Below are 18,924 nucleotides of genomic sequence, written 5' to 3' on the forward strand. Positions count from 1 at the left end.
GACTTGTAAATGTTATTTGTCACCACTATCTATTTACCTCATGTGTTGTGGCTAATATCTCCTTAGTTATCAACAGATCATTTTGGGCTGTTTTTTCATGTTTTTAGACGCAAATATTGCAGCCTGCTTTGTTGTCTTCGATTATGGCTTCTATCTGTATTTTATATGGCTGCTTTGTGAATAAAGCGAATTGTTGAGGGAGACAGACAAACACGTTGGAAAAGAGTTACAGAGTGGCACTGAAGAAGAAATTGGGAGGTCTTGGAAAGAAGAGGACGTCCTCAAAACACTTGTGAAGAACTAACACGGATGCCAAGGACAGCCATCTGTGTTTACAAAATGATTTGCTTTCTTTTTCTGTCTCTGTCGCTCTTGCACTCACTCTGATTCACTGTTCATTCTTTACATATGCTCCCTTTGTGCCGCATAAAACACAAGCATGGCAGTTAAGGACACTCGGGCCCTTTGGGCAGAACATATGTTCAGCTCTTGCAGCTTATTCTAAGTGTGCAGAACCCAGATGAGAGGCAAGCAAAGCGAGGGGAAATCTTGGCTTTAAACAAAACCTGTCTATGGGCTGATACTACAGGCTGAGGTGGGTTTTCTTTGTTAATATTATCTTCCAAGCGCACAGATTTCTTTCTACGGTATTTTGCACATTTGTGGATTTACTGCTTGGTCATAGTGTTTAAACATGTCCCATCTGGCCAGTGAACATGTGTAAAAGATATGTTTTGATTTAGGTGGTTCTTGCCAGAATCTACATATCCATCTAAAGCAAAGAAAAAAATACCTAGCAGTGTTTAGTCTAGAAGACTCCACGACCGCTTCATAGTGAGATGCTTTCCTCCCTCATGTAACTCAACCTCAATTTCTATTACCAGGTTTCCAGTGCTCACCATTCGTCACAACACCCAAATGAGTAACAACTGTTTTTGACCCAACAAATGAACATGTTGTTTATCTATCACCTGTTTACTTCCACTATGGGCAGATATTGTCTTTAATACTATATTTGTGAAATAAGGATTTTGCTTTGAGAGCACAACCACATTCTATTCATGAGATTGGTTATTCCATTCAAAGATATCGCAGAACAAAATGTGATTTCTGAGCGGCAGCGTGCCGTATGTGTGTAGGAGGCTTTGTGCTCTGATGCTGCATAGCCACCTTACTGACTTCCTCTGTCTTTGACAGCATTTCTTTTGAGGGTTTTCAGGTGGCACAACAGTGCCACCTAATGTTGCCTTGACAGGAAAAAGCCAGACAGGGACCATCAGGTAGAGAGGGAGCTCTTCTTGTTGGCTGATTGGAGCATTTTAATTGACTGTATCATGCTGTAGTGGCAGCTGGACGTTTCCCCCTTGCACTAGTGGCCACATTTGCGGCTAAATTGGCCGTTTACCAGACAGCCATAATGTATGTCAGTGCTTGCATTACTTTTGATAAATGATAATATTTATAGGTCCATTTTTTTTAATTTTATTGGATTGACAAATCCACTTAATGTCTCCCTTCTTGTTTTTCCAGGTGTCTGATGTAGGATCGGAGAAGCTTTTTTCCCCCACCACACCCAAAGGTAAGAGCAAGCTCCGTTTTCTCTATTCCCCTTTTGGTCTATTCTGTTCTGCCTCATTCATACTCATAACAACACTTTTTTTTTTCTTTTTTTTTGCGAATGAGTCCAAATCTCCTCTGCTCTAATCCTGCAGCTCCCATTCAAATTTAAATGTCAGCAGACCTAAACAAGGTCGGATGACTACATATGCATACATTTTTGCGCAGAGTGGTGTTTGCTGGATGACCCCGCCAAAGGCTTAGCCCTCCTACATATTGGTTCATTAGAGGGGATTTAGAGCCTCCCTGCCACATGCTCCCACAAATGGGAACTTCCCTCAGGCAATACAAGCTCTCTGACAGCAGGCCTGGACCATAATGGATGCCAAAGGAAAGCGAGAGAAAGAGCTTTTGTCAGCCCCCCAGTCAACACACACTCTCTGTTGTGTTTTAACATATGCACATATATGGATTATAAAGATGTTGCATTTCTATGTTCATGCATGAACTCACATTGTTGTGCGTATGTGTGTCCAACCAAATACATGTGTTGGTGTATATACCATGTGGTTATAGAATATCTGCACCTGTATATTCTCTAAATGCAATGATGCTGGCCAGGTCAGAGCAGATGGAAAGGTGTCAAGTTGTGGATGCAGGGAGGCGGGGAAGAGAGGAGAGGAGCGATCCGCCTACTAGTGACAGATAGCAGCATGCAGACCACGTCCCCCCAGGGCTGGAACCAGGAAGCAGGGCCATTAACACAGGCAGAGGGTGAAGAAGAGGGAAGTGCAGAACAGTGTAAACTGAGGCTAAATGAGGAGGGTTTGGGAGGACATACTGAACAAATAGATCAGCTTGCTTTAAAAATGTCATCATAATATACACAAAGTTGTAGTGTAAACTGGTCACACAGACATATTTTACCCTTGCTTACTGCTTTCTGCTTTCTGTATTTGCCCATTATTTGTTGAAAATGCTGCCCATTTTCTGAGGTAAATGTAGCACTTTTTATACTCATTTTGTATAGATTATATATTATTAGCACAGTAATAAAGGTCATTGTTACCTGCAAAGGAAGAGAATAAATGTACCTCTTGCCTTTTGGTACCAACAAATTAGAATTCGTTGTTTCCCTCCATTTTATTCACCTGGACATCAAAACATCCACTGTGAAAGCTACATTTCCTCTAAATAGCATATGAAGGTGTTGCATGGTTTAGCACAAAAATGTAGAAGTGGAAAAGCATGGCTGACAAGGAGGAGAGAAACCAGGCCTGTCGGCCGTGTGATGTAAATGACCTGTGACCAGTGTCGGCCTCGTGAAACCAGCGTTCACAATGACAATGACTTCCAGACTTGCATGGTTTAGAAAACAACTAGGCCGCGTCCAAAACCATCTATTCTCCACCAGGCTGCTGGACTTCTGCTCCTGTCAGCTGTCAGGATGTTGATTTATTTTCCCTGCATGCCCATACAGAACATGGCCGCATGTAAACTCCGCTGTGAAGAACCGCTAGTACAGTCACATACACAGCCATTGTCTTTTACACACACTCAAACACTCCATCCATGTCAGCTGGCAAACGGAGGGCTCTGTAGATCTTGCTAATGTGCACACGAGGCTGAGGATTAGGACTCTGGAATTACATCCAGACAATCCAATCAGTCTCTCAGGAGTCTCTCCTGATTGTCGCACAGATCAACCAGATCCTGTTTGGGTAATGTGGAAGAAGGGCACCAGATTAGAATTAGGGGTTAGAAAGGGTGAGGCAGAAAATAAATAAACAGTTTGATGAAGTGATTTGAGGGCGATGTTATCACGCTACAATGGCAGAGCTGTCCCCAGCCGGCGCTTTTCTTCCATTCCAATGTTGTTTTGAGCTGTAATGGATTCTAGGACAGTGTTTGTTTTTGGCCTAAACGTGTGTGTGTGTGTGTGTGTGTGTGTGTGTGTGTGTGTGTGTGTGTGTGTGTGTGTGTGTGTGTGTGTGTGTGTGTGTGTGTGTGTGTGTGTGTGTGTGTGTGTGTGTGTGTGTGTGTGTGTGTGTGTGTGTGTGTGTGTGTGTGTGTGTGTGTGTGTGTGTGTGTGTGTGTGTGTGTGTGTGTGTGTGTGTGTGTGTGACAAAGCAGCCCACAGGCTGTTTTCCTCTGGTTTAGGATGCGGCGTATGTGTCCCATTACCGGTTTCGCTCATGGTCCTGTGGGACCAATGAAAAGCCAGCTTTCCTCTGATCACCAGGCCTGTCGAGCTGTTGGCTTGGAGACACTCACAGATGCACACACAAATCATGGCACACATAAATATATAATGTTGTGATGATGTTTGGCTTGTACATTTCTCTAGGTAATGAGTGTTATTTCACTTAACTCTTGCTTGCCTTTCAACATTGTGCTGCTTTCTGAACTTTATTTTTGTGAGCAGTTATGGGTACAAACAGTTGAGGTTAAGTCCAAATTGCACACAGGCCCACAGTCTGTCATGTTAATGAAACGGTTCAGGGTTAATAGAGGAGAGGAAAGACCAACATAGTAATCAGTGAAGGCACAGCGCTGTAATTATGCACACAGAACATGGTTTTGGGCAAAACCCAGACACCATTGCCTTCTTTCTCTCATATTTACTTTTCGTCATCTCTCTTTCACAAAGCTAACATTACAGATAAAACAAGCTAATATAATCTGTAATAACACAGCACACACTGTGCAGTTTTCTTTGGATGTTGTTACCCAAGAGCTAGGACACGTTCTGCTGAATGTCTGTCTGTGTTGGTGGTTTAGCGGTAGGAAGGTACAGCAAAGGCCAAGCATTATCTAACAGTTGTTTTTTGTTTATTTCCCGTCTTAAACCTCCTGCAAATTATTGATTTCCTGGAGGATGGCCATGTTTAAGTAAAAGCGCTCTGAAGATGTGTGCTCCACTCAGGCCTACTCTTATTGAATTGCAGCTCAGAGTTTACGGTTATCACTTGCTTGAAGGCGAATGAGAAGCTAAATGTAGCTGCTGAGCATGTCCAGGGCACCTCCACAGAGCACAGATAAACACTTCACTGGTAGGCCTTCTTATAACATTTCACAATGCTGTGCCTATGGAAGTGGTGGGGAGTTATCACCGAGCTGTCAGCAGCTAGAAATATCTGAGAAGAACACTTTGGAATCTTCAGTAACTATGTTGAATGTTGTATCTGTGGGTTTCCTGCCACCTTGTACTCGCTAAGGTCCTGCTGTGCTAGCTCGGTGCTACCTGCTATGGTGTGAGGGTAAACCTGTGCAGTGTGCCGGTCCATCAGAAAAACCTGGGGCATCTTGGGATAGCAGGAGCAAGATTGGTAGAAAACCCATTTCTGAAGTGGATTTGTGCCCTTGTAATCCTGATTAATTTTGACCCGTTGTGCTCATTTTAAACAGAGCATTACAGTAAGCGTGAACACAGCAAGCTCCGGGGCGAAACCAGGAGCTTAGCGGCTTTGGGAGGCTTAGCTGCAGATGGCATTTTAAGCCGGACTTAATAAATTGTTTCCATTAAACTTACCGGCCCACACATACTGGATTAGACCAGAGGAACAAAGGAAGGAGAGAGCGTGCAGACGAAGAAGAGGAAGAAAAGCACACGCACAACTGCCATCATGCACATCTGACTCTGTTAACATCTCTCTGAGGCCACATGAAAGGTGAAGACGAGGTTAGTGTGGTGTTCAGGGAGATAGAAGCTTTTGGACATGAATGTAAAATCCACTCACTTTAGATCTCTTGCTCGTCAGGGATGTTAGACCAATTTGCCTAATTGACACAGAAGTAAACAAACAAAAAAGATGCATAAACCATTTAGCTTGGCAGTGGATTTAGGGCTTATCCTCTAACTGTTTATATATAAACACATTACCAATGCTGTAGCTTAAGGATTTAGGATCTGCCCATACCCTTGTTTTTTTTTCTTCTGTGGAGCCCTTTTACTCATATATCAATCTTCTATTGTAGGAAATCAATTCCTTATGGTTGAAGCCCGCCTCTCCCCTCTCCTATCCCAAGCCCGCCTCCGTCGTACCTCCCTCCCCCATCGACTCATGGCTTGCTCCCTAAGCTCTCATTATGTGCTACACAGTCCAGGGTCCCCGTGTCGAATCGCTAATCAACCACCCTGTCTGCAGGCCTGCTCTCTCAATAGGTGCTGAGTGGCCTTTGTTCCCCCACTACTGTTGGCTGCATGTCAATAAAATAGCAATGGCCTCCTCCTCCTCTTAGTTACCTGGGCCAGCCATAGCTTCGGGCCTGCTCCTGCAGTGCAAGCTTACAGGGAAATGAAACACAGTCCCACCTGCTGGATTCTGAATGCCAGAGATTGGGGGAAGGATGGTGATTTGAAAAGGAACGGCAAGGTCAGGGGCAGAGGGGATTGAGGGCATCTCAGCCAGGGTGAAGTAAATGAGAGAGCATGTTTGTATTCGACTGGGCAGCTCTCCTCTGGCCAGGTCAGCGTAATGTATCACTAACCTCGGCAGCCGGCCTCACTGTGCGCAGCCTCTCACCCATTAAATAATGAATGGAGGTTGACCCTTTGACCAACTAATCAGCTTTTCGCCGCCGTTGAATCAGTATTGAGTGGAGGTAGACAGAGAATGTGTCTGGCTGGCTGGCTGGCTAGCGGGCAGGCTAGATGACTGGAGTGCAGACATGTTGATGGAAAAACACAAGGGCTGCAAGGGCTTCCCACAGCCAGATTAGCAAAAGCTCTTATTGAAAGTAGGCTTCACTTCTGTGGAATCTAAGCCTGGTGAAGCTCACCTTCAGTACCGACAATGATTTGTTTGACAAAGTCCAGGCAGCTTGCAGGACATGCTTTCTTTATCAAGAAGACCAATGTTCCTGTATTGACATAACACTTATGGTCAAGCTCTCATATGATACAGTTACGCCATGTGCAAAGGAGAGCTGGAAGGCTGGTAGTTTTATGCATAAAATAAACCGTCTGCCTCTAACACCACCTCACTTGTTACTGAGCTTGAACAGCAGCTTGTGTGTTCCCCTGATTTGATTTGAATATTAAAATGGTCAAAACTCCTCGCAGAATACAGAGAGCAGATGGGTTAGCTAACACTCAGTTCAGGGAGAGAAAATACTTGTGAGAAATTGGAGAAAACCAAGGAATATGGCTTGTTTCTGTATTAATCTCTGGGTTATTACTTCTCACAGACATAGGACAGTTTATGAGCTGGGTGATTTGTTTTGGGAGAAAGGGGCTGATATTAATGCTCCCTTTATTGATAGTGCTAATGCTGTTTGTGCAGCCATCCCTGTCAAAAAGATGAAAATAAATAGGGGGAGCTTGGCGGAGATAAGACACGTGTTTAATTATTAATTGAGCCATTACTGACAGAGATTGCCTTTTTTGATTTAAAGCAGGAAGGCCTGCTTCAGGGATAGAAAAAGCAATTACAGAATTCCCAACTTGCACCGCCGCTGCCCATCGTTTCAGCATACACTGCGAGAGAGGAGTCAAAGGAGACAAAACACTCCCACACACACATACACTCACACACATCCATTTACACTGCGGTGTTCCATAAATTATTTTAATTCTTCAATATTTATAGCGTTTTAAATTACGATTACAATGTCATGTACTATTTATGTAGCTCAGAGTGGCAGGCAGTCAGAGGGAGCAAGCCACATTACCCACAATCCCTCTTTGGCCTGGCACCTTAAAAAGCTGACTGAAGGGAATTGTTTGGTTTTATATGATTCAGGATGTGATGTCAAACTGCACTGGCTCTTACAAGCCGCTTGTTTTCAAAGACACTCCTGATTTTCTATGCGCTGCAATTAGCTGGCTTGTAAAATCTGTGCTGATATGTCATGCTATCCCTGGGTGCACTCATTGGCCCCTGTAGAGCACTATTATATCCATTAGAAAAGCAACTGCACTGTGCGGAGAGCCTAGTGTGCATGAAATATTAACTTGGCTCCTGTTTAGAGTATTGGGTCACTGCAGATTGAGCTTTAATCATGAAACAAAAACTCAGCTAGATAGTCAATGTATTTCTTGTCTGTGTTAGCCATTACATGTCAGAACGCTTGACACCTGTCAGTCAGTCCTATCAGTGCCTGTCATCTGTCAGCGAGCCTGTGGGTGGTGATCAGCTATTGTGACAGGAAATGGGAGTCACATTGAAGGCTGTGTGATTAGGCTCCATTGTGTTACTCTGTGCTCATTGACTGGATATGGATTTAGCTTTAGCTGTGCAGAGGGAGCGATTACAGAATCACTACAGGCCATGAGGGAGTTTTAGGATAAGTTGTCAGGGGCATGACCAGCATTTTGGCTGCTGCACTTTCACTATGCAACTTCAGTGTATAATACCCAGGGTGTAACATCTCTGAGCTGTGATTCCCATCTTACTGTTAAGAACAGGTTAGTATATACAGAGAGCTTCACAGGGCATACGATTAAGCCAAAGTGAATATATTGAATCACTTCAATACTGGGCAGTACTGTGCCGCCTCAAAGCCATCTCTGATACACAACATAGGCCAATGATCGCTTGAGGCTTTTTCAGCACTGTCTCTTCAGTTCAAGTTAAATGATAGAATGCCAGCTTAATGCCATCCTGGCCTTTCCATGCACATGATTCCCCTCACCTGCCACGCCATCAGCAGCGTTGCACACCATGATAGAAATAAGCACATGCGAATATATACTGTTGCTTTGACCTAGAGGTAACACTCAGTTGACGTTTCTCTATTTGTCCAGCCATCAATTGCAAGCACACAGCCGCAAGGAGGAATTCTCAATGTTGAAATCCGGTTACCGGATCACTGGCATTGAGACAAAAGGTTAAGATATGATCCGTTTTTTGGCTATGCTGAGTGGGGAAAGCATTGCCGAGAAAACATAATTCAATAAATGACCATTGTAATTAAAGAAATCGCATTGGCAGCGAAGCTGCATGCTGAACACAACCCCTCTTAGCAGTTACTGGTCTAGTTCACCAACTGCTTCACCATGTCTTAGCTTTGTGAAGGGAGCTGATGCTTCACCAGTGAATGAGGAAATCAGAGGCTCCCTAACTAGGGAAAAGCTTTTTGGCAGAAAAGCTGCAGCCCCCGCAGTTAGCTGACCAACTTGTAAAACACAGGTTGACTCCCATCTTAGCAGGGAAGCACCATTAGCTAAAATGGATGCAGGCTCTCTGTTTGTTTTTTCCTTTAGGGAAGAATTTAGAAAGGGTAACTTAAGAGAGCAGTAGCTCTCATCACATCTTCTGTCTAATCGTAATCCTCCTCCCTGTCCTCCTCCAATGCAGCCAGCTGCAGTGTGGAAGGCATTCTTATTGTTTACTTGGAATAAAACATGACCGGCGTCTTATCACTACTGTCAGGCCTGAAATGTAAAGCGTGTCGCCTGTGATCACTTGAAGGTTTTCTTGTTTTTAATCCTTTATTCCAAGCTTGAGTCTTTCTGCCAACGAGAGTGGGTTTTTCCACCACCCTGCATTTGTTTGAAGATCCCAGTTCCCCGCTATGTGCGTTTTTAAGCTGATCTGTGTTGAGCGGTACAGAGCCAATGTTGTTTGCAGATGAGGCTATAACGCGCATTGACAAAGCCAGATGGTAGGCTATTGTGGCCAAACACGACACTTGGATAATGTACAATCGCTGGCAAGGGGAAAGTTGTCAGCCTATATGGATATTACAAACACGCTTGTAATGGATTGGACATTTTGGAAAGTGTTTCACGCAGGCTTGTAAAGATGGGAAACCCACCACCAGGAACAGTACGGATGTAAAACGCTTCAGATTCCATGACGGACAAGGACATCCATGTATTAGAAGAATGTGTCAGAGAGGCTTTGTGGGGAAAGGGAGCTGAACCCAGGAAACAAGATCCTAAATCAAACAGAAATATCAGCCAGCCATATAAAAGTATTTCAGTATTTCTGTGCTACATGCCTTTCCAGTGGCAGCATATTAGCATCTATATTTCTTTCAGTGTCTTATCATAGCCACTCTGTCTAGAAGCGATATTGCAGGCTTGGACTCGTACAGTATGTTTGACAGAGTTGGGTTTGGAGAGGTTTGTTATAGAGCCTTGAACTCAACACATGTTGAAAGCGGTAACTTGACACACACTGCTGAGAAAGGGCTTGTTTTTTGTTCTATATTTCACTGGGCACCAGTAGCATTAATGGTCCCAGTGTTTGTTAACACATAGGTGGTAATTCGCTGAGACAGAGGGAGGGGGGGGGGGGCTGCGTTTTGGGCATTTCAGGGAAGGTTAAAAAAAAAGAATATGCACAGTGTGGTCCCCTCCAATATTCAAGCGGTCATCTGTTTGGCTGTTGTTTTTGGCTACCATTGAATTCCCTGTGCTGGGCCCTGGTGGCGGGGCCCCTAATGGCCTCTGACTGGCTGTAAAACCCCATTCAGCAGAGCATGGGCTCCAACCTCCGTGACTGTTGGGTTAGTGCTACTGCGTTGAGGGGTGAGCAGCAGGATTTGAAAATCACTGCTGCTTGCTTTGGGAGGGAACGAGAGAAATTGCTCCAATGTCACATGACCTATAAAGAGCAATATTAGCAGTATTGCGCTACACTGATATATGGTCTTGGTGATATTGCCCTTTCGTTAGAATTTGTGTTTTCCACCTCTGTAAAATACAGTTTGATTATAAATATATTGTAGCTCTTATCAGGACTGTACTCTTTGTTTATAAAAAGCTCATAACCTAAATTAAAGCCTTTTTGGTTTTGTATCAATCATTATTGCTACAAAGAATGGAGTCCGTCTCAGTGTTCCAAAATATGTCAACGCTTTTTTGTTTGTTTTAAATATTTAGTTGAATATTTAGTCCGGATCAGTCCAAAACCATCTGCAGTGAAAGCTTCAAAAGACCACATCTGTTGAAGCCTAACACTGCCAAATTCCATCAAAATCATGGCTCCCTGTGTTTATGGAAAAGATCTATATACTATCGCTATCACTAATAATACAGGTATTGACTCATCAACTGTTAAGTGCAGGGCGAGTGCTGGAGTGGCCTAGGCTCCTTATCAGCTGTGGCACACTGTATTAATGTGCTGGGTTGGCGGAGCACTAAACTAATCCGGGTAGCAGGTGCCACTGGAGCCAAGGTAGAGTGGACATGTATTTGAGGGTGGATGAGCCATCTGGGTCTTGATACTTTATGGTGCTTAAAACACACTCTCAAGTGTGACACTCCCAGCACTTACCTTTTAGCTGTACACAATAATCTAAGCGCTGGCCACTAAAGGGAGAGAGGAGGCTTTCAGGAGAATTTACAGGGTTTGATGTGGTGTGGAGCCAATGCTTCGACACGGATTTATGAAACAGTCAGACACGCTTGGCAGTTTGATTATGATTCCTCTAACTCTTTCAGTGTTGTTTTGTCATCTGCAGTCTGAAATATGTCACGCAGAAAGAAAAGAGTGTTTGTTTTGTTTCTGTTGTTTTTTTGCTTGTGTGCCAGGCTGCCTTGCTCGACACTTTTCTGGGGCCTTGTGTTGTCTTGTTTTTTTTTTTCTCGTCTGTTTCATCTCGCAAGCGATTTGGCTTGTTGCTGAGTCCAATTTTGCTCCTGTTTCACCGTGCAGCCTCTCCTCACAGAGATACTCACATTCACACATTTCCCCAAACCGACACGCCACCTTCACACACCAAACAAATCAATTCTTCACTTGCCGCACTCGAAACGCCACAGTGAAATGCAGGCAGCTCATAGCGGCCCTAAAAACGTGTAGGCTGTTGTTAATGTTCCTTGTCCACTACGGCTCGAGCAGGCTAGACCCAGAGTCTCCTACTTCTTTCTGTATGTGTGGCTAGGACTTAGAGACGTGTGCGTTTAGGTTAGCCGCAGCCCCACAGGTCAGGATCCAGGCCCTGCCGCTATTAGTTTACCTGACACAACTCCCTCTCCACTCTCCCTGCCTTATTAACTAACCGCTCTCTCCCTCTTTCTCCCCCAGTCCGGGTCACTTTATCCCTCTTTCTCTGACATGCTCGCTCACTCTAATCAAGAATGATGAATGGGGTGTAAGGAAGGAGAGCAAATGTTGGAGAAACCTGATACACCCTCCAATTGTCACTCTTTTCCTGCCGTGGTGGAGAACATGGTGGTTGAGGGGGAGAGGCAATAGATTTTGAGGTGTGTGTGTGTGTGTGTGTGTGTGTGTGTGTGTGTGTGTGTGTGTGTGTGTGTGTGTGTGTGTGTGTGTGTGTGTGTGTGTGTGTGTGTGTGTGTGTGTGTGTGTGTGTGTGTGTGTGTGTGTGTGTGTGTGTGTGTGTGTGTGTGTGTGTGTGTGTGTGTGTGTGTGTGTGTGTGTGTGTGTGTGTGTGTGCGTGTGTGTGTGTGTGTCTAACTAAGCTCTGTATGAGATCTGTTTCAAACATTCCCATCTCAGTCCTCAAAGTGTGTCATCAGCCGTGACATGTAAAAAAACAAAAAAAACAATTTAGACTGCAAGAAGTCTACTTTCACATAGCTCAAGCTCTGTTTCTTTGCAGAAAAAAGGCATGTAGCTCATAATAAATGCAGGTCTTTTGGCGTGTAGCCATTAGCAGGGGAAGCTCTAGTCTTGTCTTCAACAGCTGCATGGTCTTCATCTGTAGGCCTAATTACCCAACAGCGCCCAAGGAGCAGCTCAGCAGCAGGATCCTCCTATAGAAGAGGCATTCATTACATCAGTGTGTCTATACCGGACAGTGTGTTCCCCTGAGGGCCCGATATATGCGAAACTTAATCCCAAGCACTTAAATGCTCACTGGGGTGCTATCTTTGGACAAATAGTCCACTAAGATCTTACCCTTTCCCATTCACCCTCCCTATTGTGCAAATGTCACCTTCTCTCAAGATGATTTTGAGTAGTATTATTTGTTTTTTTAAATATAATTTGGGGTAGTTTTGTGTGTCTGTGGGGAGTGGGGGTATTTATATTATTTGTATGTCCCTAATGCAATCCCTATGGCATGCTGGGATGCACAATGTCATTTTTTGAATGAATAAGAACCCTGAGCCTTGATCAGAAGTCCTGGCCTGAAATTACAGGATACTTCAACATGTAAACATGACATGAAGAAAATGTTTGCTGGTTGATTGACGATCCAGTTCTCTCGCAGTTGTTAATAAAGAGATATTTGTTTTTAGCCGTTGCCGCCTATAGAATACCACCACTTGGAAAAGACAGCTGCCTCAGCATTCTTGGCTATCACAGGAAATTATTTGACATTATGAAAATGGCTGCTGTATTTGCAAGAAGCAGATGAGTAGCTCAGGCACCATCTTAGTCTAAACCACAGTTTGTAATACTTATATCGACAAACCCCTGTCACTGCAAAAACACTTGAGGAAATCTGATATGTTGGCAAAGATGTTTGTCCTACCCCTTTTATGGCATTAAATTGCAACGGCTGCATATGTCAAAACAGTGAATGAGGTATGGCGAATGGTTAGGAGCTGTCAACTTTCAATTGTTGCTTTGCTTTCTGCGCGGGGAGTGAAAATGGAGATGGAGGAGGAGGAAAAGAAAAACATGGAGGCTCTCACTGTCATGCCACTTAGGATTTGTTGAAGGATTTTCCCCCAGCCATTTCCCTTCCATTGAGAAGTAATCAGTGGGGCACTGAAATATAATATTATATCCACTTAGAGGCATGTGGGCTCCATGCATGTTCATACATGAAATTAGGATGAAAAGCATTGCTTGTGTTTACATTGCTTAGTACTCACTCCCTTCATTTCTGCTTGAACTTGGTGCTTCCTGGCAAAAGCTCCTTGTCTTTGTATCTCTTAAATCTCGTTCTTTCTCCCTCTCTCTTTCTTTCTTACCTCCTTACCTACCATTCTCTGTGGATTGTGAGCCAGTTGGTGGGCTAATAGAGAATGCTTTCCTGTGGGGCACCAAAGTGATAATGTTCAGGCGTTATGCAAGCTTAAGTAAAGCTGACACGCTGCTCCAGAACTACAGCCCACAGTGTGATCCACAGCAGCCCACGGTGAGACTCTGAAAAGGCCTTAACGGTAGGGGAGACGCAGGGAGGCTGCCACTGTCCTCCCACTGCTCTGCCGTCACGTGGGAAGCAGGAGTTAAGTCTTTTATTAGAAGTGGCAGGCGTTGTCTCCAGTCACCTCGATAATTGCAGCACCACGTCCACTGTTGTAATCAATTGAGACAGCTGCTGCTGCGGCGTTCAAGTCCATCAGGCAGGCGTGTCATGCTAATTAATGAAAGGATAAGGCGAGTGCTTGCAGCATTTCACAAATAACTCCTGAAGGCTCCCCTTCTTTTCAACAGAAAATTAATTCTTGGAGTTCAGTTCTCCACTCCCCTCCCTTTCCTTGCCTGTTGGTTGTCTGTCCCCAGCGGCCTTAGGGTACGAATGGTCACCAGGGTCGGTGATGGGTCAGTGACAGTGAAAGGGGTCAAATTCCTGACTGGCAGGGTGGGCCGCGTCAGAGGAGCCATTAGACTTGAGCTTTTCTATCCAAAGATCCAAGATGTCCACCCTTTTATTTAGGAGAGCCCAGTGGAACTGACCTTAGATGACCCAGCTGTGTTCATGAGAGGCTGAGCCTGATGGTAGTCGCAGAGCACATGAGCTCTGCTGGAACCAGCTCTGCAGGGGGGTGGGCCCCGATGGAGATTCAGAGAGAAGAACAGTGAATTGTGAGTGTGGAGGCGTCTTACTTTTCAGCAGCAAATTATAGCCAGGGCCTAATGTTGGTGTCACAATGCTTTTAGAGGACCTCAGGACCTTAAATGACACAGTCAACATTTAGAGCTCTGTCATTCCCTCGCTCTTTCCTGTCCAATTTAAAGATGTGCTCAATGTTATTTGCCTCCCTTCCACAACACTGGCACGGGTGCCATGAGAGGTGAATGTGTGCATATGTGTCCTGCACCATATGGCTGGTGTTTGAACTGGGATCCAATATGCACAGGAAAAACTGATTCATCCCGCAACTTGAGCTGCCAGCTCTCTGAAATGAACATTAGGTTCTCAATTTATGCCTGGGCTTTGACTGTAAACGTGTTACAGCTTAACACCCATCCCCATTCTGCTGCCATCCACTCCTTTTGTCAGCTGCGGCAAAGAGACAGAGAGAAATAATTGAAACGTGCTAGCTGTCCCCACTCTTTAGCTATCTTGGCCAGTTTTTTCCTCGTCCACTCCCCCATTAACATCTCTGAGTGATTTGCAAAAACGTCGCCTTGGCTCCCCTCGTTACCAGCTTGGAGATGCTCAAGGCAGATTAAATAGTGTGAGGGAAAGCAAGCCATTGCAAATTTCTCCTATGATTTTATTATTAGCACAATGATTCAACACTGCTCAGCCCTTCTGTTCCTCTCATACAAAATAATTTTGTTGAAATCACCCCACCTTTTTTTTTTAATGACAGAATACCTCACAGCAATGAAGTGTTGATTGGCAAGACTGCGGTTTCCTGCCTTCTGCCAGTATCTGTTACAGCCATCTTCCACAGTCACTCAATCGTGAGCTAAGCCTTGGCTCTGTGCAGATTGCTTGTCTACAGAGGTACAAAAACCAAATCATTGTGAGCTCAACCGTCAAGAGCAGCAGAATATTCTGTCAACCAGAGCCAGCGGGAGACGGATCAAGTCAGCGTGCATTCTCACATACCTTCTGCATCCTCCAACGTCTTTCAGCAGATATGCAGCTTTATTTAAATGTCTGTTCATGTCCTTATTTTATCAGTGCCTTGACTGTTTATGCCTTAGCAAAGCCATGAAGGGAGTGAGCCGCAGTGTTTGCCTACTATTAAAAAACACCCAGTGGCCTAAAGCTTCTCTTAGCCCCTGACCCCCCTTGTCATAGAGAGAATTTGCATACCCTTGTATTAAATCTGAAAAGGCTTTTTGCATACAGGTTCTATTTTCCTGGCTTTTGTATATACTGGCATCGTGGCATGGTGAGCAGGTAATTTATGTAACACATTTATTTGCATTCACAGCATAAGTTTGCTGAGGGTTGTAGTTGGAGGCCGAATGACAATCTTCCTTCGGGCCTTCGTCTCATTCATGAGGTTATGGGGCCCATTTGCAGGTAGCCAGGTGTATATTTGAAATAAAGTGGTTAAACAAAACGTTTTCAAGTGAATGCTTGTGAGAGGCGACAGTTTTGCAACTCAAAGTATTTGAGCGACAAGGTATGTAGCGCTGTCCTTTAGGGCTTCTGCATTGGGATCTTGACATGGCATGTGTCAGACCATGCCTTAGAGGGATGTCCTGGTCACAACAAGGAGCCCTGTTATCCTTCATTGAAGTCTGATGATGACGACACCCAACCAGCTCAAGGCCAAGCCAGACTGGTCCAAGCCATTCAAAGCTAGGCCATCTGGCTGCATAAAGGCCACATAGGACCAGATCGGTGCCAGCTCTCCAGATGTTCCACTGGGACAAACGGGGTCAGAAGTGAAGGATATTGTAGGCAGGAACAGCTGTGTAGCGACACTATTCAGCCCAGATTCCCTGCTGGACGCATCAGTCATGACCAGCGATTCCCGTTGGCCTGTCTGCTACCGTAGTCCCTGTGTCCCTCCTTGCTCCACCACTCCAACCCCCAACCCTCTATCACTGCAAACTCAGGCACGTGTGCACGGTGCAAGGCCCAATTCCCCTGAGTAAGCAGTGCCACAGGAACAACTATAAAAAGATCAATACTGGGATGAGATGTCATCTGGTGAGCAGACCTGCCAACACCCCCCTGGGAATGTCCCTGTCCCCCTGGTGCACTAACCCAGCTAACGGGAGAGTGTGAGGGGGGCCACCCCCCACCACCGGGCTGCCCTCCAACCTGCCTGACTCACTCACACCATCTGCTCAGGTTTGCGGGGCTGGGCTTCAGGACAGCACGTTTTTTGTACAGACACTCGTATGGCATTTGTTTCACATGGCTGCCTGTGGCTTGCCTACTGTTTTCCTAAGTATGTGATTGCAGGAATAGGGAAGTGTGTTCCATGTCCTAAGGAAAGGAAGATCAAAACAAATGCAGAATTTGGCAGTTTGCTGAAATGCTTGAGACTCCAGTTGACAGTTGACAGTTGTGCGGATTTGCGGCGAGGGGACAGTGATTGTTGCTACATATATCCCTTAGGTGACATGTGTCAGAGAGGCCTTCTTGTCATCTTGTTAACACTGCGTATTAGGTTGAACTCAAAATGGCTGCAGCTGAAGCAAAACGATACAAAAGCAATCTATAAATATTCACAATCAGTGTTTTCTACCATCAATTGTACTACTAGTACAAGACTACTAGTCTTGAGAGCCTGGTTGCTGCTAATGAAGCTGGACCTGCAGTGTCATGGCTATCACACAATAACTCTGCATTTATATTTAGCAGGAATATATCCCAGACTGTTGCTATCATTTCTGAAGCAAAGAAGTCATTAAAATTATGTCTCCAATATACATGGTCAGATTGTTCTCGCTTTGTGCTGCCCTTCTATGACATGAAGATGTTGGGGTGTGTGTAATATGCCCACACTGAAAAACTTTTTTTGTGTGTGTATTTTGTTGTGCATTTGTGCATGTGTGTGTCTATGCTTGCAGAGGGATTTTAATGAGGGAAGGGTTGGTCCAGGCTGATACTTCGCTGCCTCCATTAGAGCCCATTAGAATCATCGTTAAGATAACCCGGCGCTGGCTGTGGCCCTGGCTTCCCAGCATTAGTATTAGAAACCCCTCTCCTAGTGGTCGTAGTGAGACTTCCTTCAGTATCACTCGCATTGTGTCTGGGAGAACAGGTTGCCACAGCAACATCACCCAACGGCGACATTTTGACTGGATATTTGCTTCGCAGCCCGTTTGTCTGTCTCTACCCGTCTCTCTGTCTTTGCCTTCAGTCTTGCTCTTTCTGTCTCGCTTGCAGGGACTAGAGCCTGACAGTTTAATCCAAATCCCAGACCCATATAAATCTGGAGGTCTATATACGCCTGGACCCTGGAATTCATTTGAAAATCGTGACACCTTTGCCAGCCCCAGTTCTCCTATAAAACGCAAAGAGCAAGGGAGGGGGTGCTTAACAAATAAAAAAATAAAAGCTCTGCCCCGCCTTTTTATTGGTCTTTTTATGGGTGTTAGGATCCTTGAAAGATTAAGCAGGCTGTTAATAGGGACTGGATATTCCATTAGTGGGCTGCATGTAGAGTTCTCACTGGCTTGACAGCAGCTCCCGGCTCTTCTCATTTTTTGTTACCGTCGAGAGTGCCCATGGAGCGTTTTTAATTGAGGCACTTGTAAGCCTTCTGACTGAAGTACTGCTGCATCTTGGCTGTAGATTATAGCTGCTTAGAGAGCCTCATCTCCACCAGGCTGTCTTCTCTCTTTCTCGGTCCCTATCTTTCTTTATCTGTGTGTGAACACTTTCTTTCTCCGATTTTCTATGCTTGTGATAGTTCTGTGCTTAAATCAAATTCCACCACTTTGATGAGCTATAGCCGTGTTGTAGCTATTGCAGTTGTAGCACTAGTTACCATCTCCTCAAACTCAATTTATTTGGGGCCCATTTAGCTTTTCTTTTAACTCTGAGAGGTAGAGGATAATGCATGTTCTTTTTCATTAAGAATTATAAGTGCTTTGAGATTTTATGTATGTAAAAGGTGTCGAAATGCTGAATTTTTTGACACTTTCATTTTCCTACTACAATAGCATATAATTACAGTCATTAAATTGCAACAGCCTAAGTATGAAAAGCCGTTGTTCAGTGGAATGCTGATTATAAAAGCTTCTTGTCTGTCGAAAAGACCCCTGGTGAATGGTAAAGACAAAGTGGTCGGGTTCAGAGTGCTTTGCTGTGGTTTCCTAAATCCCCTGCAAGTTCAGGGAGGGGGGTAGAAAGGCGTAGTGGCAGAAAGGCCAAGATAAAGGGCCACGATCTCTCCTCACAGCACAATTGAAACATAATTATTTCATGCCAGATTGTGTGCTTAGCAAAGCCTTGAATAGGGGCCGACATTTAACTTTAATTAGCTGTGATTTATTCATACTGACTCGATCGCGGGAAGAAATTGGATCATTTGATTATAGTCAAGCGTGAAAATGACCTGATTAAACACTTAATGGAACCTAGGGAGTAGAGAACAAGAGGAACCTTGGTCCGAAGACGTTTGGACAACATTATATAGAAATAAATAGAGTTTTACTTATCATTAATCATGTATATTCTCTGAATACACACAGTAGCAAACAGCTATCCTTGTTTATCTGTTATCTTATTTCAGCATCAGAAACAGGGGGATGTGCCCTGATGGAGATCCAGAGAGAAGAACAGTGAATTGTAGCTTCACATCAGACATCGCCAATACATAATTGACACCAATGAACTTTACAAATGAGT

General features: G+C 44.5%; 1 protein-coding gene across 1 annotated transcript in view; it reads left to right on the forward strand.

Annotated features, from left to right (window-relative positions):
* The window catches only part of fbrsl1 (fibrosin-like 1), a 253,704-nt gene that overhangs the window by 218,376 nt on the left and 16,404 nt on the right, over positions 1-18,924 (forward strand). Inside the window, 1 exon segment of the mRNA XM_034541227.1 lies at positions 1,531-1,579. Coding sequence (XP_034397118.1) covers positions 1,531-1,579 — 49 coding nt within the window.

The sequence above is a fragment of the Cyclopterus lumpus genome, chromosome 9 (genome assembly GCF_009769545.1).
Source record: "Cyclopterus lumpus isolate fCycLum1 chromosome 9, fCycLum1.pri, whole genome shotgun sequence".
NCBI classification, from domain to species: domain Eukaryota; kingdom Metazoa; phylum Chordata; class Actinopteri; order Perciformes; family Cyclopteridae; genus Cyclopterus; species Cyclopterus lumpus.